This window comes from Canis lupus, chromosome 32 (assembly GCF_011100685.1).
Source record: "Canis lupus familiaris isolate Mischka breed German Shepherd chromosome 32, alternate assembly UU_Cfam_GSD_1.0, whole genome shotgun sequence".
Lineage (NCBI taxonomy): Eukaryota > Metazoa > Chordata > Mammalia > Carnivora > Canidae > Canis > Canis lupus.
The window spans coordinates 16,273,673-16,296,263 of record NC_049253.1 but is presented as its reverse complement, the minus strand read 5'-3'; the positions used below and the strand labels follow the sequence as shown (position 1 = coordinate 16,296,263).

Below are 22,591 nucleotides of genomic sequence, written 5' to 3'. Positions count from 1 at the left end.
CCCTTTATTCCCTTTCACTAATTTTTATATTCCCCAAATGAATGAGACCATATAATGTTTGTCCTTCTCCGATTGACTTATTTCACTCAGCATAATACCCTCCGGTTCCATCCACGTCGAAGCAAATGGTGGGTATTTGTCGTTTCTAATGGCTGAGGAATATTCCATTGTATACATAAACCACATCTTCTTTATCCATTCATCTTTCGATGGACACCGAGGCTCCTTCCACAGTTTGGCTATTGTGGACATTGTTGCTAGAAACATCGGGGTGCAGGTGTCCCAGCGTTTCACTGCATCTGTATCTTTGGGGTAAATCCCCAGCAGTGCAATTGCTGGGTCGTAGGGCAGGTCTATTTTTAACTCTTTGAGGAACCTCCACACAGTTTTCCAGAGTGGCTGCACCAGTTCACATTCTCACCAACAGTGCAAGAGGGTTCCCCTTTCTCCACATCCTCTCCAACATTTGTGGTTTCCTGTCTTGTTAATGTTCCCCATTCTCACTGGTGTGAGGTGGTATCTCGTTGTGGTTTTGATTTGTATTTCCCAGAGTAGTGAGCAGTTCTTCAGGGACAGCAAACCAGTACACAGCTGGACAGGAATACCTATTCTCTCATTCTAGACTCTGTTGACATATTTAGATTTGATACTGCATGAGGCATATACTGCTGAGGAGTTACCCAATCCCTCTTGAGATAATAAAATAAATATGTTGTACTTATTAAAGAAGGTACAAACTCAGATGAGTTCTGCAACCAGGCAGTTAACAAGTGTGATGTCATCTGGTGACCATAAGGAGTGACAGGGATTGAGGTAGTCTGGAGAGCACAGAGCATCCTTAAGGGTATGCAGCCTTTTTTATGTCTTTAAACACTACATTGGACAAATAAAGCACTGAATTCACCCATGGTCTGTGGTTTGCTGCTACTGTACCTTGGACTGGTCTATGGTGTGGCATTAGCTGCAGCACATGGGAAATTGGACCATCCAATGTTCTTATTGCGCTGAGAAAAATAAACTCTTTTGGAAAGAGAATAGTTTGTTACAAAATGAGCAGCAATTGCTTATTTTAAATCTTTTAGGAGTAAAGTTGTCAATGTTCCTAAAAATCTCATGATACTTGGATGTTGGTTAGGATCTCTCTTCCCAAAGCTACAGAGATTATGTTTATTCCACAAATGTTTATCATTGATAATAATGTTAATCTTTATTTAACTTACTGCATGACAGGCACTATGCTAAGTATTTTGTGCATGTGATAAAAAATAATCCTCACAAAAAGAACATGAAATTTTTCTACTGCCCACGACTAGTACAATGCAGAAATTTACTACTGTTCTTTCTCTGTTTGTCCCTTTTTCTTTCCTCAGTGATGACACACATTCTTTATGCCCATAACACTAGGTACTCGGCACAATAATCTTTAGAAAAAACTCATTAAAAATTTTGTACTGATTTATTCTGTAACTGCTTATAGACTGGCAGGAACAAGAAACTCAACTGATTAATTTTTACAGTGCTTTTGTTCCCCAGTTGTTATATATTGTTTTCTTGTTAAAACTTCTCTCCTCACATTGTAGACAGAGCTCGGATGGAGAGTCAAGCCTTTTCCACCGTGGACTGCCTTGCTGCTGGACAGGAGGAACTCATCCTCTTGCAGGAGAAGGTCAAAAATGGGAAACTATCTGTGGATGAAGCCCTAGAGAAATTTAAACATTGGCAGATGGGAAAGACCGAGCTAGAGATGATTCAACAGGTAATACTGACCCCAATCCCTTCTGTAACATTAACTCACTTGCAGAGCCTCTCTGTAAATGTCTTTACAAGAAACACAGGTAACTGTTCTTTTGATTTTAACTGACCACAAAAAAGATGTTTTTCAAACTACCAATTAAATGATTCATGTTTATAAACGATCAATGAACTCAGTGCTGGGACCCAGTGCATCAGAGATAATTCCTAATCACCTTATAAGGCTGTTCTTTTCTTTTAAGATTGTATTTATTTATTCATGAGAGAGAGAGAGAGAGGCAGAGGGAGAAGCAGGCTCCTCAAGGGAAGCCTGATGCAGGACTCGATCCTAGGAGCCTGGGACCACGACCTGAAACAAAAGCAGATGCTCAACCACTGAGCCACCAAGGTGCTCCCTTATAAGGCTGTTCTTAACTTAGTAAATGTTTTGTGAATCTCATTGCTGAAATTCAGATGAAGCATCTTTACTCTAACATGTGTTCAGCGTTCTGAAGAGTGTATTATGTTAACTAGGCTTAAAGGGAAAAAGAAAATAATTTAAATCATATTAGGTAATAGTCCTCAATTAGATATATTAAGTTTTCTCTTCTCTTCCCTTTAACCTTTGGGGGAAAAAAACTATATATATCAGTCAACATTTACTGAGAAATGCTGCCAAGAGTATTAACTTCAGGTGAGCTTGTATTCTATTAATATAACATACATCCCAAGAGGTATTAGGTGGTTCTTCTATGAACATGAAAACAAAATATGCCATATCCACCCTATGACATTCCTCAGAGAGGGGTATCAAGACTGGATTCCGTGTCATCCCACAAGCCCTCCTACTCCCAAAAACAGTTTTTTTATTCTCATCACAGAAAGCCCCAGCGCCATAGAAACCAGTTCACAGGAAACTGATTAAACACATTTAATTCGCTAGTTTAGACCAAAGTACAAATAATCATTAATAGCTTAATATACTACCTTTCCCAGGAGATCATTTTTATTGAAAAACAATGCTTAGGAAAACATTTTTAAACAACAGAAAAATGAGTCCCAGTGATAGCATTTCAAACAAGTGGAGCTTATAGGCAGAAGGTAGTTTAGGCAAGGGGACTTGCCCAGCACCTCTGAGATCACTCCTTCTCAGAAGCCACTTGTCTTGAAGGACAGTTCTGGTTGGCGGTGGCTGGTCCTGAGCCAGGTTTTGCAGTGCCAAGCAAGGCCAGTTGTTTTGCCAAACAAATGGGAAAGAGTGCTGATTTTACAGTTCTACAACTAATCGTCATTCCTGATCAGAATGATAGCCTTGCTTCTCAACCTGCACCAAAACCATCACTGTCAAAGGTCCCTCTTACCCTAAAAGGATAAAATGTGCCTAAATGTAGACCTACACAAACACTTTCCTAGCATTGCTAGCAAATTTTGTTGAAATAAGTCAATCATACTTCATTTTCCATGGACCATAATAAGGCTTACAATTTAGAGAATCCAACCGAAATACCTTCCTGGAAATTATTTTGCTAGTTGTTATTTTAAAGTTTTGGTTGTTTTTATTTTGTTGTATACTTATATTTATTTTTATTTTTTAAAAGATTTTATTTATTTACTCATGATAGAGAGAGAGAGAAAGAGAGAGAGATAGAGGCAGAGACACAGGCAGAGGGAGAAGCAGGCTCCATGCAGGGAGCCCGACATGGGACTCGATCTTGGGTCTCCAGGATCAGGCCCTGGGCTAAAGGCGGCACTAAACTGCTGAGCCACCAGGGCTGCCTCTGTATATTTATATTTAATATTGTTTTTGAAAGAATTTAGGGTGGCCTATTACTACTTTGAGAGTGGTCTGACTTGTCGTGTATATAGGGATAATGGGGTAATGAATACGTGTAGTGTTTATGCAAAACAAAATTTACCTGTAAATACAAGAACAAGCACTAAGACTGCTTTCCATTAGAGCCAGAGTTCAGTGACTCTGAATGAATACTTTTTTTTTTTTGAATGAATACTCTGACGATCAGTCAGTCTTTTTCCTTTTTATGTTTCCAGCTTTAGTAAGATATAATTGGCTATAACATTGGGTAAATTTAAGGCATACCACCGTGCTGATTTCACACACTTACATATTGCAAAATGATTACCACCATGGTGTTAGCTAACATCTCCATTATGTCACAAAAGGATCATTTCTGTTTGCGGTGACAGTATTTAATAGTGTAACATTTAATACTCTCTTAGCAACTTTCAAGTATATCATACAGTATTGTTAACTATAGTTTCCATGCTGTGCATTGGGTACCAGAACTTATTTCTCTTAAAACTAGAAGTTTGTACCCTTTGACCAACTTCTCTTTCCCTCCACTCCCCTGGTCCCTGGTAACCACCACTCTACTCTCTTGAGTTCAGGTTTTTTAGATTCCACATATAAATGATATCATACTGTATTTATCTTTCTCCTCTGACTTTTTTCACCTAGTATGCCTTCAAGGTCCATTCCTGTTTTTCAAATTGCAGGATTTCCTTCTTTTTTAATCCATTCATCCATTGACAGACACTTAAGTTGTTTCCATATCTTGGCTATTGTGAATAATCCTACAGTGAACATGAAGGTGCAGATATCTCTTCAATATTGTTTAGTTGTGTTCAGATATATATCCAGGAGTGGGATTACTAAATCATATGGTAGTTCTATTTTTAAATTTTTAAGAAGCCTACATACTGTTTTTCAATATGGCTGCACCGATTTGCATTCCCACCAACAGTGCACCAGGATTCCCTTTTCTCCACATTCTGTCAACCATTTTAACAGGTATGAGGTGATAATACCAAAATGTGGTTTTGATTTGCATTTCCCTATTTATTAGTGATATTAAGCACCTTTTCATATACCTGTCGACCATTTGTATGTCTTTTTTTTTTTTTTTTTTTAAAAAACCCTATTTATTTCCTCTGCCATTTTTTTCTCTGGCCATTTTTTAACTATATTATTTGCATTTTGCTATTGGGTTGTTTGAATTCTTAATATATTTTGGATATTAACCCCTTACCAGAGATATGATTTGCAAATATTTTTTCCCATTCGTTGGGTTCCCTTTTCATTATTTTTTATTTATTTTGGTGTGTAGCAGCTTTTTAGGTTGATGTAATCCTACTTGTTTATTTTTGCTTTTGTTGATTGTGCTTTGGGGTGTCATATTCAGAAAACTATTACCAAGACCAGTGTCAAGGAGCTTATTCCCCTACATTTTTCCCCTATATTGTGATAACCCACAATAATAGAAAAGGGAATGTTTTCCACATTTCCCCAACATATGTACACACTCATTCATGTACACTTCAATATTAATCTTGTAGTTTGCACAAATATCCATTTATACCCCAAGGATAAATCTATCAGAGGTAACTGTGATATTACATTATTGACAGAGGTATTATCTGAAGAAAATAAGAGGAAAAATGGCACAAACATAGAGTTCATAATAGAAGAGTTTCTAGAGTAGTGAAGCCCATGTAGAACCCTTGGAGTTGAAGGTGAGATGGTTGAGAAGATAGGAACGTTGACTTTCACCTTCCTCACTGCTGCTCATAACCACTGAGTGCCTATAGAAGAATGTTTACCCCACTCACAGAGAGGATGTCTATGGCAATGAAAATAACTCTCTTTTTAAGAAGCATGGTTTCTAGGTTTCAGGTGAAACACTTAGGGAAAAGTGCTATTCTTAGATTCTCTTCTAAAAGATTTTTGAATGTTAGCCTGTTTTACATTTTGGTTAAAATGATAATAGATGTTCAATGTAGAATGTTTTAGAAAGCAAAGAAAGATCACAAATGAGCTAAGAAGGGGAGTCCATCATTTGTTTCCAAGTTCCTAGTTCTTAGAAAGCATTTATAGGAAAAAATGTGCCCACAGAGGCTGAAAGTAGGCTTAGGCAGTAGCAAATCACCACAGTGTCACACTAATGCTCTTGGACACCAGATAGCCAAGATAGCCCCCTCAGGTGTTAGATTGGGAAAAAACAGCAACCACAAGAATTGGGGTTTGAGTCCCAATGCTGACTCCATCACTTACAACTGTGTGTTTTGGGAAAATTATGTAACCTCTCTGAATCTCAGTTTCTATATATGTAAAATAATATGGTGATATAGATACTTTATGACTTTGCAAATATTAAGTAAGATAACATGGTTAAAATATCAGGGATGGTTGATTGGGACAGTGTAAGTACCAAATTAGTGTTATACAGTCATGGTAGTCCTAGTGACAGTAGTTGAAGTTCTCATTTGATCCATGACAAATTTGTAGATATTCACTTGTATTTTCTGGTCATTTCCTTATTAAGGAAAAACTACGCCAACTACGAGATTGCATTATTGGGAAAAGGCCAGAAGAAGAAAATGTTTCTGGTAAGTAAGATTTGCCTGTTATTCCTTTATCAATCTAAAAGAAGAAAATGCAAGGGCTGTGGAGTCAAGCCTGAATTCAAATCTGCGCTTCATCACTTCCCAGCTGTATGCCTGGACAGTGTCTAATCCTTGGTACTTGAATCCCTTGTCTGCAAAACAGGAGTAGTTATAGATATATCTGAAAGTGGTTGTGTACCTTGATATCTAAAACATTTTTCAACTTCTTTGATCCATAACAAACCTTCAATAAATGCTAATTTCTTTCCTTTGATTTCTGTGAAATTTGCAAATAATTTAATTCCACCCCATAATTTTAATATGTATGAGCCATTACACAGAGTACTGAATTATTGAGTCATACTTTTTTAATAAGGTTGAATATTCTCAATACATCAGTTCTCACAATTGTCCACATGTGGATAATTTTAAATTATAAATCTCAGGTTGTTTTCCCATGCAGCAAGCATGTTTCTTGGCAATGCAGATTCCCCTTGCTAATAATTAACAATTGTTAATTGTTCTGGGAGGGGGGACACTCGTTTTAATCTTAATACAAACCAAACATTATTAAGTTGGTAAATCTTCTCCAAAGATAAACAGCACATTCCAAAATTGAAAATAAATTATGTTGTCACTATTGGACCACTCTTTCCCTAAGTCCTTAACCCCTGCACAGATAATTAAAAACTGACAACCACTAGCAAACCTTGAAATTTCCATCTCTTCCATTTTCAGTAAGATTGCATAGGTTTTAGCTAGTGCTTCATGTTGAAATTTACCTTGAAAATTTTTATTTTCATATTATTAAATTGGTATCTGCTTTTCCATAGAAAATTCTTTAAGCTCTCTTAGAAATGTTTTCTAAAAACAGAAATATACTTTCTAAAATAATTAAGTTAATAAACACGGGGCTGATTTACAGATGACTGAGTCCTATAGATCTCCATTCTAATGTGGAAAAAGATTAAAATTTTAACAATGTATAAAATCACAAAATATATAAATACTTTTACTAAGGACTATTAGGTAGTAACAGCTAATATTTGACTACTATACACTTAATATTATCTTTTGAATTTCTTACAATAACCCTTTGAGGTAGACATTAGTCTGAATTTATAAATAAGGAAACTGAGATTGTAAGAAACTAAGAAGCCCAAAGACACACAGACTAGAAACTACAACTTATTTTTTTTTAGGTGGGCACTTGACGGGATGAGCACTGGGTGTTATTCTGTATGTTGACAAATTGAACACCAATAAAAAAAAAATTTATTTACTCCAAAGTCAATGCTTTTAATCATTGCTGTCTTAATTAGGAATCAGCTAGTTCCCTTTCTAACCAAAAGTAGTACCAGACAAACCCTCCCACTGTACAGAACACTAACACTGGGCAAAAATATGAGGCAGTTGACTTCAGAGAGTAGGCAGTTAACAGCCTAAGACCATAATTCCAGTGACAAAACTTACAGGGTGGCTCTAATGATGACCCAGGAGACTGATTTTCTGACTAGAGTCTGTGCAAAGCAAGGCAATCCTTTGAAATGAGGAGGGAAAGATCAGATTCAGAGCAACCAAAGCTTCTAAGAATGTGTGTGGTGGGTCACTGAAGAGGAGATGGCTGTATAGAGAGGTAGCCTCAGATGGAGTGAGGGATTTCACAAATCTGTGGTCAAGAGGTGAGCTGAACATGTGCAGAGCAAGACCACTGAGGCATATAAGATAACAGCTTCTAGGACACTGAAAGCAAAACAGATATACTAGAGTTTGAGCAGAGCCAGGGAAAAGCCATACTGGGGAAGTCGAGTTCTTGCCCTGCCAGAGTGGAAAGATCTTCTTAACAATTTGTTAAAACATTGCATCCTGCTGTGACACCCAAGAAATGTAATGATTAAAGACCATGACTTAGGGTGAGAACTCCTGTAGACCTGCCCTAACAAAGCCTAAAACCAAGCCCTTACAAGAGCCACATGGAAGGGAGAGTTTGCAGGCTCATTCCTACTGAGGGCTTCAGAAAATTCCTTGGGCTATCTATAAGTCAACATTGAAAAGAAAGCATAAAACCAGGCCTATATAAGTTCATGCCAATAATCAAACTTCCTGCTGAAATAAGAACCTACACTTATTAGTAGAGGAATATTACAGAATCTAGAATATACAATTGATTGTCTATAATGTCCAGTATTCAATTTTTTTAAAAAAAGGAAGGCATACAAAGATATAGGAATATGTAATTCATAGAAAAGAAAAGGAAAGCCATTAATAAAAACTGAATCTAAAATGGTCCCATTGTAGGTCTTAATAGACAAATACTTTAAAGAAACTTCTATAACCATAGTTAAATTAATTTTTAAAATATGGTTTTAAGGAGAGAATAAATAGGAAATATATTGATGTTTACAGAACATGACATGGGAAAAACTAAGAGTACATATTTGCCTATATTCTCTTACCACAACAGAAAGAAATTATGTTTTTTTAAAGATTTTTCTTACGAGAGACACAGAGAGAGAAGCAGAGACAGAGGCAGAGGGAGAAGCAGGCCTGTGCAAGGAGCCTGATGTGGGACTCGATCCCGGATCCCAGAATCACACCCTGAGCCAAAGGCAGACGCTCAACCACTGAGCCACCGAGGCGTCCCAGAAATTAGAATTTGATTGAAAAATTAGAAATGTCCCTCCAAATCATTAGGAATTAAGTACATTTCAAAATAACCCATGGATCAAATAAGAAATCACAAGAAAATATTTCAACCTGAATGATAATGAAAGTGCAACATATCAAAATGTGTGAAATGCAACTAAAATAGTACTTTGAGGTAAATCTTTGGCTATAAATATTGTAGTAGAAAAAGGAAAAGCTTAAGATCAGTGATCTAGGTTTCCACTTCAGGAAACTGGAAAATGAAAAGCAAACTCAAACCAAAAATGAGGTAAGAGGAAAAATTATAAAGAACAGATCAAAAGTCAATACAAAATGAAATCAAAAATCAATATCAAATTAAAGAGATAAAACCAAAAATCAGTTATTTGAAAACATAACTAAAATTGATAAAATGAACTGGAAAAAAGCAAAAACAAGAGTTACCATATCAGGAAAGTAAAGTCAGGTTATCATAACAGATCCTATAGATACTATAAAGATACTAAGGAAAAATAATTAATTTTTTGCCAATACACTTAACTTAGACAAAAAGAATAAATTAATCAAAAAGCAAAACTTACAAAACTAAAATAATTACACTCCTTTGAATGAAATGTTTTACATATTTAACAAAGATGAGGCTGGGAAGGAGGCAGGAAGAGCAGAAGAAAATGAACCTAGAGGTGTTACCATACTGAAGGTAGACAGAAGAAAACTAACAAAATAATTTAGAAAACAGAATATTCCAAAGATAAAATTTTTTAAAAAATCAGTACACAAAAATGTATTCTGTACTCCAGTTAGTAGGTTTATTTCTCTATAGAGTTTTAGCTCAGCAATTTCAAAAGTACCATTTGTACATTCAAGATGGAGTAAATAAATAAATGTAATATGGATAGTAATAGCCAGACTTCCTATTGTCAGAGAAAGGAGTAACTTCTAAGGAAAGAAGGAAGGTTGGAATGAATCTTGTGGTTCTAGATTGGAATTGGAGGTAAAAGTAACAACTTATTACAAATAGATATAGAAATATAACTGTGTGTATAAAAATGTGTTTCTTTAGCCCTTCTGCTGAAAAGCCCTAGAAGCAAGGACAGCCCAGCACCAATGAGCACATCTCATACCTAGACCTTAGTTTATAAAAACAAATGGCAAATTATCATGTGAAAATATGCTCAACTTCATTAATCATCAGGAAAATGCAAATTAAACTAAATGAAATACCAATACACAACAAATATAATGGCTAGAATATTTAGATATTGTCAAAATGAAGTGATAAGGATATAGTACACTGGATATGCATTGCATGAATTGCTAATGGAAGGGTAAAGTGGTGTCATGAAACAGTTGTGATGAAACAGTTAAATGTGCACCTACCTTATGGCCTAGACAAACCATTCCTATGTATTTTGCCAAAAGAAAAAAAAAAAGAGAAAAGAAAAGAAAAGAAAAGGAAACATTATGTGTACCCAAAGTCTTGTTCACAAAATTCATAGCAGTTTCATTTATAATGGCCAAACCAGAAACAACCCAAATGTCCAATAATAGAAGAGATAGTTATACCATAGTATATTCACACAATGGAATATAGTCAACAATAGAAAGAAATACCTACTATGACACACAACAACACGAATGAATCTCACAGCTTTATGCTAAATGAAAAATATCAAACACGAAAGAGTACATGGTTTGAGATTCCATTTATCTGGAATTCTAGATAAAAACTAATCTATAGCCATAAAAATCAGATTGGGGTCACTAGGGGTAATGGTGGGGTGAATATTAATGGGTGGCACAAGGGAATTTTCTGTAGAAATGAAATGTTCTCTCTCCTAACTGGGTGATGGGTACATGGCTGTATAGATTTGTCAAAAGTCGTAAACGTACATACTTTAAAATGTCTGAATTGTACTAAACATACTGAATAATGTTAATTTGAAAAAAAGAATGGAATATCACAGGCTAAAATATATTAAAGCAGAATAGCAAGCTTTTATTAAGTGTCTAATGTTTCTAAAATCGTAACACCTTGGGACAAACATCAGGAGGAAAAAAGACAAAAGTAGTAAAAGACATGATTTCACACTTTGTGGCCATACATTAGTATCTTTGTAACCAGACTATTAGATTTCATAGTCACTTCAAAGACAAGAAGTAGTCAAACAATAAAAAGAAGAAAGTTTAAGATAAATATAGAGCAAAACTCAATAGAATGTGCTTTTTCTGTCTTCTAGATAAACTCACTATTGTGCACCATCCAAATGGTAAGTTTTTGCTATTTACCAAAGAATTTTGGACTACAACAAAGTATATGATAAACCAGTTTCAAAATTAAAGTAAACTTAATATGATGAGGCAGGTCAGTGCAAAAACTCATATAGATTTTCATATGTATATGCAAAACCACTTGACATCCAAAATAACTTTGAGGTGATTCAAGAACAGCAATGTAGAGGTGTGGTTACACAGTAAAAGAAGCATGTGCTTTGGACTCCAATGGGCCTAGCCCTTCACAACTTACCAGTTACTACCTTTGTCAAACCACTTAAGCTGTTTAGGCCTCAGTTGCCTTGTATGTAAATGTAGACAAGACTTCTACATAGGGGATTGCTATAAAGACTGATAATGATGTGTCAATGGGAGTCGATGCTTGGTAAGTGGGAATTATTGATAAAGCAAATGAAAGTGGAAAAACACTTGAGATGGTGATTCACTTTAGTGTGGTGGGGAGGAATGTACGCAGAAGGTTGGGAGGGTCAAGAGGAGCCAGAGGCCAGCTGGGGAGCCCTGACTAAACTTGGAGCAACTGTCTCCAACCTGAACCAAAGCAGTGACTGTGAGAATGGAGAAAAGCAATAGAACCTAGCCACATGGATGGGATTGAAAATGGAAAACCTGTAGTAAAGGCAGGAGGAGCAGTGGCCACACCCCTTGTTTCTTCAATAACTTTTCCCTTTACCCATATCGTACTCAAAGCATGTAATGTTTTTTAAAAGTCCTGAATATATGAATCATTAAATACGCGAAAGACTGAAGAAATAGTAACAGAGTTTATATTTCTAGGTAATGAAAGTGCCCGCAATGAAAATATGTTACATAACATACCCTTCCGCAATAAGGTAGGTTGTATTTATGTTAATTTTTATAAAAATGCAAAAAAAGAACTTCTTTGTCGAAAAAGAATGTAAGAGCCTTCTATCCTGACTATGCTTTGAAACATTTTAACAACTATGAACAAAATAGGTTACATAAGCGTTTGGGTGCAAATTACTGCATGAGCAGTAATGTAAGGAAATTAACTATTTAGGAAAAAAGCAAAGAACCCAAAGGGAAAAGTCACCTTGGCCAAAGTATGACTGAACTTAACATGTACAGATCAAATAAATCTTAGAGGAGTTTTGCATATATCTTTTTTAGCAACAGGAATATGATGAGTCTATTTGAATGACAGTGTACACAGTCCTTAAAGTCTAGCTGTAGGAAAAGATGTATCCCCAAAATATCATTCACGTAAATATACATCACTTCACATGTAGAGCTAACTGAAAATGAATTGCCAGCAAGAAGCTAAAAATAACACTAAGAGAGCAGCAATTGAAAACCAAGACTAACTTAATGAGATGAGCACTGGGTGTTATACTATATATTAGCAAATTGAGTTTAAGTAAAATCTTAAAAAAAAAAAAAAAGAAAAGAAAACCAAGACTAGTTCAAGGCAACACTGATAATGTCCAGACCATAAATTCTTCCTCAAAAACAGGCATGTTATTCCAACTATCTACATATGTGATGTAGGAAATTTTCAGTATTGCCTAGGATCATGTGGCCCTGGATTTCTTGCTAAAATCTCATAATGGTAAATCTCATAATGGTAAATTCTCATAATAAACCAATTTTAATAACGCTTTTAAGTTATCTTATGTTTTAGGTGAATCATAAGGAATCATAAAAGTCATTTACCCTTAAGGACTGATTGAAATATTTCTGGATCATCCTGTGACCCACCAGTAAGCTACAGACCTAGTGAGTCTACAGTATATGGACCCTTTAGACTCACTGGACCATAGCAGAATCATGGGGTACCACCTAGGCCTCTGAGTTTATGAAAATACCTTTGTCAAACAAAGATCCTTCTACAAGATCTGGAGGACTATGCAACCATAGCATACTTTTTGAGAACAACATTTGGGGTACGAGGAAAAGAGTAAATTCCCAACACTTAGGCTATTCTCCATCAAGATGGAAATAAAATTTGAACTCAATGACTTTGTGTAGGTGAGCTTTACAATAATTGTTTCCTTTTAAGATGGAGGAGCGTCTTGCCAATTCCCTCAATGAAGCTGTTGTCCTATAAAAGGCAACTATGACTTTATCATGTTTCTTTGTTCTGCCTTAAAATGGAGAAATGCTAGCTCTGTATTTTTTTTTCCTTAGCTTCCTACTCGACTCCAAGGTGAAAAGGAATTCAGTTTCTGTTGCAGGAAAGATTATTAAAGAAGGTAAAATATCAGCTATATTTTTTATAAAGTTTAAAGCAGGCTTATTAGAGACTTGAAGGGACCATTTGTCTAGCACACAGAATACTTTAAATATTTCACTGTCTCCTCCTGAAATGATAAACATATGTATTTTTCAAGGTAAAGGTGATTGTTCCTTAGAAAGATTTATGTATAAAGGTGATTTTATGCTAGCTAATCAATTTCGATTGATGATCCATTATTCACTAATCTATTTCCTGTGATCTCACTTTCAGGTTATTATAATGAAACCCAAAAATCTGCAGACATCTGCTTTCTGAGCGAAGCAAGCTTGCATTTGGATTGCCTACTATCTTCAGGGAAAATACCATGAAAGCAGAAGTAAACCTCTGGATTTCACAATTTGTTATTGCCACAATTTAAATTGCTTCAGATAGGTATATCAAGATTCCAATTGAATGCCATAGAGCAGTTGCATTCTTTGACAATTCTTGGAGTTTTCAGTGCATTTTGCCACTGAAGCAGCTGCTACCCATTTTGAAAATTGAAGAAAAACAAGAGCAGAGAAGTGAAATGCTCTGTAGCAAAGTTATTGCACCTGTTTGAAGCACTAACCTTAACATTTTACTCCTCTGTCCTCAGAATGACCATAGAAATACAAATTTGTTCAATACATATTTGCCTTTTAAGTGGCTGGTCCTTTTTCTGAATTTCTGACATTCAAAGGTCTATTATTGTCACATCACGTTTTCAGAAACCTTCCTTTAGTTAGTGCCCATTATTGAGAGAATATTATTTTAACTTTCTATATTTCAAATTAACATACATTTCTACAACCTACATTCTTTATTAAAAGGCTTACAATTCCAGCAGCCTATGTCTTAGAAACTATGTACTAGCTTAGAATAGAACACAGTTTTATTGTTCTATGATTTCCATGCCTGATTCCTGCAAATAAAATGAATGTTTAAAACTATGTCTGACTTTCCAAAATAAATGTATAATAATTAACCACCAATTTACAGAAGGAAGCCTCCTGAAAAAGCTTTTAATTCATTGAATTTCATTGCATAAGCCCCACACAGTAAATACACAAATGATTTTTTTCTAGCTTCTAAACAGTGTTAGGAATATCTATTTATAATGATTCTGCAAAATATTGACCACAGTTTCTCATGACTAGTAACATTCTCAAATAAACTCAAGTTTTAAAAAATAATACAGATGTTTGATTCATCCCTAACAGATGATGCTTTGATTGTGACATCTGGAAATCTAGTCCATAGTTTCACACCTAAGCTTTCGAGAAACAGCATGCCCTTTCACACACTGAGCCCCCATTTATGTGGACTGTCCCACCCAAAGAGTTCAGAAAAGCACTAGAACAACTGACTGGTTTTATATAATTTTCTGCATCTCTAAATTCAAATATATGTATTGTCTCTAAAGTAAAAACCTCTATATTGGCCTGTGACTGATACTTACAGTTTCGTCATTGGCTTTATTCTTATTAAAATTGTGAAATCTAGTGACAGGTGAAATGTCAACTTTTCTAATTATAAAGCAATTGGATTATCTCTAAGCTGAGACTCAATTAAGAGTGGAAGAGAAAGATGAGGCTTGAATATTATTCAGGTCTTTAGCATAGATGGAAATCTAAAATCAGGGCTTCTAAATACTACCCTTCTGAACTGAGCTAACTTAGAATAAAACCATGGCAAAAAGCCCCTTTAATAGTCTCTTTCTTGGGATACTCTGGCCCTCGAAATCTTACCACTTTGTCATCACAAAGAGACCTGGTAAAAAGGAAACCTAAAATTAACTGAGGTCTTCCTCATGCTTCCTCTACCATGACTCCTCCCAACCCTAATTGATTTGGAAGTTAGAGAAGGTTGGAATTGGGGGAACTGGTGAAATCCATATCATTACCTATTGCACTGGACGATGCAAAGAAAAATAGAGAGAATGCAAGGGTGGAGGAAGACTAATCCAAATTTAGGAGTGACCTCATGTGCATATGGCTTAAGCTTAAACGGATCATTAAATACTCAAAAGAACTGATGACTCCAATATATTTTCATAAATCTAACATTCAATTATTCTGCCAATAGACACTCCAAGTTTTAGAAAATAAGACTGTTCTCAGTATTGTTCTAATGAGAATGACCTTGTAACTTGAGTCATCATTATGTCCTATTTGTACACTAGGTATTTGCCCATCTGAGTTCCTTCTGGTTTCCTATAATGCTAAGGGGTCTGATTTTTAATAACTTGGGCAACTGAAAATGCCCCGTGGAGACAGTGTTTTTTACATCTCTGGACTCCACCCCTAATATGCAGAATACTGTCCATTAACTTTGAGCTGCACAGCAGAAGCTTTGCATTCATGATAAAGATGAGAGAGGACGGGGCAAAGAACAAAAAAATAGATACAAGATGTGGCCTTTCCTTGGAGATTTGGGGCATTTCTCAGAGAGTCCTAACCACTGCCAGAAGGGAAAGACATACATGGGGGAATCTTTTGAGGATTTTGCGCTGATTCTGGAAACCTGAGCAGCCAGTAGCTAATATACTTTATCTTTCCCATCATCCCCTTCTTAAGTCAGGTTTGTTTCCAAGCCATTACTCCTAACTTTGGCCAAGAGCTGGCCCCTTCCTTAACTTCTTAAATTTACCAGAACTCAGACTTCTAAAGAAATTTGAACTGGCCTTGAACATTATCAGAGTTTTATGTATAATACTAATTCCCTTGTTTTCTACCTTGTCAATTTTCTAGGCTAACATAAAGGAAGCATGTATTCCAGTGGTTCCTAACTGGGCAATTTTGCTTCCCTTGCCCCAGATGTTTGGCAATCTGGCAACATTTTTTATTGTCATGACTATGGAGAAGGTGCTTCTGGCATTTAGTGTGTAGAGACAAATGATGCTAATAAATGTCCCACAATACACAAAGCAAAGAATTATCCAGTCCAAAATGTCAATAGCACCAAGGTTGAAAAACCCTGATCTAGATTAGACAGTAAAATGGGATTAACACTTTAAAGAACATCATTGAAACAAAAACAGCTTTATATAAAATTTTCTGAAAGTAGAAAACCTTATGATAGCACAATGAATGTCTTTGTTTTGAAGTGCATATGGCTTAAGCTTAAACGGATCATTAAATACTCAAAAGAATGGATGACTCCAATATATTTTCATAAATCTAACATTCAATTATTCTGCCAATAGACACTCCAAGTTTTAGAAAATAAGCCTGCTCTCAGTATTGTTCTAATGAGAATGACCTTGTAACTTGAGTCATCATTATGTCCTATTTGTACACTAGGTATTTGCCCATCTGAGTTCCTTCTGGTTTCCTATAATGCTAAGGGGTCTGATTTTAATAACTTGGGCTTACCTGAATTTTACTGCATAGTGCTTTTCTAAATGGGTAAATTTTTTAGAGAGAGATCTGCATCATGACCTGATCTACTAGGTCCCAGCTGATGGGCTCAGGGCTGCTATGCAGCCCTACTAGCAGCCCTTTCTGTAGCTGTACTTGCCAGCCATCTTGTTGGCCTGCCATAATTTGTGGGGCTGATCATTAAAGGCAGGGATTACCATATAAAAGACAACAAAAGATAAGATTCTTAATACAATGGACCTCAAATTTATAAATTACAGCATGATTTCCTCAATATTTTCATCGTCAAAATGTAGACAATAAAAATTCTTAAGTAATTTTATGGTTATTAAATGACATCAGATATTTACATGAGCAATGCAGTACTTCATTCAAGAGCATGAGCTTTGAGGTAAGACTGACCTAGTTTGAATATTGGCTCAGCTATGTCCTAGCTGTGCAAAACCAAGTCAGTTTTCAATCTTCTTAAGCCTTATTTAATCATTGGTAAATGGAGGTAATAAGACCAATGTTAGCATAGACGAGAATTAAATGTAAGGAGATAATTCATCATTCAAAGAGGACACTTTTGATGGTAAAATAGAGTAGTGTTAACAATTACAATAGAAAAGCAAGTATAAACTAGGACTAATCCAGGCATAAACTGGCATATGTGGTCAGTCTACTTAGATGTAAGTGCTTAGAACATTTTGGCTAGGAGTAAATGTCAAGGAAGACAGTTTGCAAGAAAATAATCCTCTTTGAAATGTGAATGCCGTTGTGATACACTAGGCTGGCTCTTTATTTGACTGGCTCTTAGAGCATCTGGCTCAAATCTATATCATTGTTTTAAAAAACAATGATTACAAGGTGTTGAATGACCACCTGGGTCACCCAGAAAGATAAAAAACCTCAGGTGGAAAAATCCATCAACAGTAAAGTACTACAGCAGTGTTTCCCAGATTGTGTTACAAAGAACTCATGGTTATTGCATTAAAAAGGAGCTCTGTAAAAAAGGAGGGGGGTGTCTCCGTGATCAAGTGACATTAGAAAGTTCTATGTATTTTAGTCCTCTTTAGAATAGCATAATAGGCATACAAGTACAGAAGACTAAGTAATCCTGCAATAAAGAAATCTATATAGTTTGAAAACTACTGATTTACATTTTGTGTAAATATAAACTGGCCTCATTTCCCAATTAAAGGGAAAAGGAAAACTGGCTGAAGGATGACTGTAGTGATGTGTTTAGATGAAGCCTGAAACCTGGATTCAATGGAAAACTGTGTCAAGATCATTTAAGAATGTTTGCCACAGGAGATGGTGCCAGGGGTGACAGGAGTGGTGGCATGCACAATACTTATTTGGCATTCAGGATTTGCACCTGCTTATAGCATAAAGTGAAATATTACATTCTGACTTTTGCAAATAACCAAAGTTAGTTTCAGTCAGAATGAAGATCACTTGTCTTCAAATAAATGAATTAGTAATACATGTCTCTAAGTAAAACACTGTAGGGATCCCTGGGTGGCGCAGCGGTTTGGCGCCTGCCTTTGGCCCAGGGCGCGACCCTGGAGACCTGGGATCGAATCCCACGTTGGGCTCCTGGTGCATGGAACCTGCTTCTCCCTCTGCCTGTGTCTCTGCCTGTCTCTCTCTCTCTGATGTGACTATCATAAATAAATAAAAATTAAAAAAAAAAAAGTAAAACACTGTAATACTGTATAACTCTTTCTACATCTACAAATCAACATCAAGCTTAGTTCCATACAGAATTGACCATTTGGAAGGTGCTATGTATGATATACATTCCACCAATGAGATGATCTCTTGGAAGATCTAGAAGATGGAGTTGAGACAGGGAGCACCCGCTGTTGCTGTGGAGACTGGCCAGTAGGGTAGACCCATGTTGGTCTCTGTGGCCAGTGGGATCCTCATCTGAGGCTCTGGTCACCAGCTGCAGGAGCTTGAGGCAGTTAAAGTGGTATCAATGATGGTAATGGGCACAAGCTGCTTCCTGACCACTGGATTTTAGCTACAGTCATGTTAACCTGAACCAACTTGTCTTAGCTCTCTGAAGGATCTTGTAAGCTCTTAATTCCCTTTATTAGATTCTTTTTTGGCTGAAATATCTAGAGTAGTTTCTGTTTCTTCTGGATCTCTGACTGGTACATTGAATAAAATCAAGAGTCTAATTTAACTCAGTTTTTCCCTAATAAGAATTTTATCTGAAAATGTATTTCTTAACCAAAATATTTTAATCTATTTAGCCTGCTGCTTAATTCACATTTCAAGCACTCAATTCACATTTCAGGTGCTTATTTGATGTTTTGTAAATGAATAAATGTTAATCAGGTCACCTTCTGGGTTACCTGATTCATAAAATAATGACATTCCTCCTGGCATAAGTCCAACTTCCAAGCCAATCTTATATGATTAAAATTACTCAGGTGTCTGTAATCAATATAAAATCCTTTTGAGCTTTATATAATCTAAGCATATATATAATAACATAATTTTAAGAAACTTAAATGCCAGTATTGCCACAAGAGCAACAAAAGCTTTATTCATAGACTACCTAGTTGTAGAATTCAGATTCTCCTTATTTCTCAAGAATATATAGTTAAATAAAATGACCCTCATTAAATTCATTTTTCATTAAAATCTAAAAATACCAAATTACAAATTCAGGAAGAATTTCACTTCCATCTACAATCGAGGCATCAGTATTAAATTATTCATTGATTAGTTCTTCTTTTGTTAGCTCTCTTCTTTATATAAAAATTTTAGATTATGTTGAATATAATTATTTCCTATTTAAATATGTTCAATCCTCATTATTAATAATCTTATAATCTGATTTAACCATACTTTAAAAGTTCAGATTGCAGAAAAACAAACTTTAGAAAACCTGACACCAAGGGAAACATTTATCAGAACTGCGGCTGTCTTACACACTTCTCAGTTTTGAAATATGGTGGATACACAAAAGGAAACAAATGGGGGGAGTTGATGAATTGAATACTGCTAAAGGGTGACCCAGCGAGTGTGAGTAACAGTATCATTTGCTCAGATCCATTTTCCTTCCTAGACTGTGAGGCTGAGAAAAGTAAAGCATGTCTGACACCAGCACTTAAGTCAGAATCTTGTCTATTGGACGTGGTGGTTCCCAAAGTAAACTCTAGACAGCCTTCTGACCCATTTTGTTCACTTTGGATTAGGCACTAAGGTTTTCAAAAGATCAAGGCCTGGGCACCTGAGTGCCTCAGTGGTTAAGCATCTGCCTTTGGCTCAGGCCGTGATCCCGGGGTCCTGGAATTGAGTCCTGCAACAGGAGCCTGCTTCTCTTTCTGCCTATGTCTCTACCTCTTTCTGTGTCTCTCATGAATAAATAAATAAACTCTTAAAAAAAAAAAAAAGGACCAAGGGTGATTACAGGTTCTATGAAGAAACAATAGATGAAAATAAGCTCTTCTTGAAATTATACTAATTACCTGGCCGTTTGCTGAGCACCATAGCTTGATGTCCCCCAAGGAAAGGGCATGACCTTATCAGTGTTACCAGAAAAGTAGGCACTAATCATTTGGTACATTTTTACTTCTTTGTTTTCCACAGAGAGGGGAAGCATTAGATTGAGCAGTGTGATCAACATCTTTTATTAGAAACACACTGAACTTTTACCTTTAAAATATCTGTATTCTTTAGCCAGCAATCCTATCTTCATAATAGCTCTCACCCCTCCTAAAGCATCTCTGTAGTTATTTGGAGGAACTCTCATATGTGCTTCAGCTGTGTCTGCTGCTAGTAGCTTTGTGAAGACACCGCTCCTAAGATGACTGCCTCCTACAGGTGACCTACTTGGTTCTCAGCCAAATTTCATGGGAATAAAAGAAGATGCCCTTTTCCCAATTCGGTGTAGCATTTGGCCACCAGAACCCGGAAGATTCTCTACTTTTATTTAAAATTTTCCATGGTATGTGTAAGCATAGTTACTTCAAACTGCTATGGAAAACCAGGTCCCTTACAGAGTCAAGTGCCGCCCCCTTCCTTCCATTGTCTTTACATAGGAGGATGCCCTGTTACAATCTTTTCCTTTCAAAATCTGTATCTTTTAATTCCTTTTTTAAAGATTATATATGTTTGTTACTGGTATTCCCTCTAGTACTGATAGCCAATGGGTAAGTTAGAAGACAAAGCCCAATCTTGCCTCTTTATGAACTTGAGCATTGACAAGTTGATCATTTTAGTTTGGTGCCACAGGCTTTATCTTCCTGAGGCAAATATTTGTCATATTGATGATCCAGTATCTGGCTTTTCTTTCTTCCTATTGGCACTGCCATCATTCTTTTGAGAAATTTCCTGATTGACTATAGTTTTAACAAGAAAGTAATTCCAACTTACTCCCACTGAAGCCTCCCACTTCATAAGCTGAGGGTGGCAGATTCTTATTCAGTGCACTTTTGGCACAATCAGATTTCTAAATTCAATCAGGCATTCATTCCTGAGATGCTGATTCAGTGGCTGAAGTCATTCTAATCACGGTGTGGGGACAGACTAGAGGTCAGACTGCTCTTGTGGCATGACCTTGGCTGCAATTTTGCCTGCTCCACCCCCAGCAGACCCTTGATTCCCAGCCATCCTCTTAGCCCAGTCCTCCAGTCTCCATTGGTTATGTCACTTTCCAATATCTTCATAATAAACTTCCATTTGCTCGGAGAGCCAGATTGTAGGGTAATTAATACTCTAGATTGGAGAAATCAAAACACATAGTTTTGGGATTGAATGTATCGCCCCAAAAGATACAAAGTCCTAACCCCCACCAACTATGAATGTCACCTTATTTGAAAAGGGTCTTTGGAGTAATCAAGGTAAGATGAAGTCATACTAGGGTACAGTGAGCCCTGAATCCAATACAAACTGTGTCTTTATAGAAGAGGAGAGGCACACACAAGGAGGGAACACCCTTTGAACATACAGACACATGAGCCAAGAGTATTATTGAAGTGCTGCAGCCGCAAGCCAAGGAACACCAAGGAGAGCTGACAAATCAGCAAAGAAAGGAAGAGCCAAGGAAGCATCTCCCCTTTCTCCAGGTTTCAGAGGGACCATGGCTCTGGCAACCTCTTGATTTCAGACTCTTGGTCTTCAAAATCATGATACAGTATATTTATATCTATTGAAAGCCCCCTGTTTGTGGTACTTTGTTACAGCAGGCCTAGAAAATATATAACTTCAATTCTTACTAATGACAACTATGTACCATTAGTTATACTATTTACTCAAGGTACTCATTATATATCTATAACACAGAAACCCTTTCCGAGAGAACTGGTCACATAATGTTTTTCACCCGCCCAACCCCAAATTTTGCATGCAATAAGCATATAAATAGGAATCCAATTAATATATACAAATGAACAGCAAGCATTGGGCAGAGTGGGATTACCTGAAGAACTTAAGTATTTTCTCTCTTACCCTCTTCTCCCCAACACTTTCCTCATCTTGTTATCTACTCATGAATAAAATGTCCTTCATGTCATCAACCAGGTTACTTTCTGAATGCTCTATAAATATTTACCAAAATAAAATAACCCAAGTCCTTCACAAACCAAGGGTTAGATACTATATATAATAACATAGGAATTTTAGGAGACCTGGATTTTTACTATGACAACACTATCACCAACCCTGAAATATATGAAAATAAGGAAAGCAGGTATGACATTTCTTCAGTTCTGTTCATATTCAATGTACTGTGAATTATTAAGAGCAGTAAAATGGAAGTATATTAAAAACAAAAAGGACATAGAGATATTCATAACACGAGGATGTCCAGAAAGAGCTTACATACTATGTGCAACTGACCAGACAACAATTGTGTAATTAACGTGAGCAATGATTCGATTTTTAAACTTCTTTGAGGTTTTGTTATATTTTATTTGACAAA

At 36.2% G+C, this 22,591-nt stretch overlaps 1 protein-coding gene and 2 long non-coding RNA genes across 7 annotated transcripts in view; 2 read left to right on the top strand and 1 right to left on the bottom strand.

The window, feature by feature from the left end:
* BANK1 (B cell scaffold protein with ankyrin repeats 1) overlaps positions 1-14,238 on the top strand; it is a 280,340-nt gene extending 266,102 nt beyond the window's left edge. For all 3 annotated transcript variants that reach the window (XM_038582025.1, XM_038582024.1, XM_038582023.1), the window contains exons 12-17: positions 1,581-1,756; positions 6,072-6,135; positions 11,019-11,048; positions 11,848-11,903; positions 13,219-13,283; positions 13,538-14,238. In XM_038582025.1, the coding sequence (XP_038437953.1) occupies positions 1,581-1,756; positions 6,072-6,135; positions 11,019-11,048; positions 11,848-11,903; positions 13,219-13,278 (386 nt within the window). In that variant the 3' untranslated portion in view covers positions 13,279-13,283; positions 13,538-14,238. The remainder of the gene's footprint in view (positions 1-1,580; positions 1,757-6,071; positions 6,136-11,018; positions 11,049-11,847; positions 11,904-13,218; positions 13,284-13,537) is intronic.
* LOC102154226 overlaps positions 1-22,591 on the bottom strand; it is a 135,686-nt gene that overhangs the window by 24,474 nt on the left and 88,621 nt on the right. The window lies entirely within an intron of this gene.
* The window catches only part of LOC111093601, a 30,866-nt gene continuing 26,808 nt past the window's right edge, over positions 18,534-22,591 (top strand). For both annotated transcript variants that reach the window (XR_005382758.1, XR_005382757.1), the window contains exon 1: positions 18,534-18,730. This is a non-coding gene — a long non-coding RNA (uncharacterized LOC111093601). The remainder of the gene's footprint in view (positions 18,731-22,591) is intronic.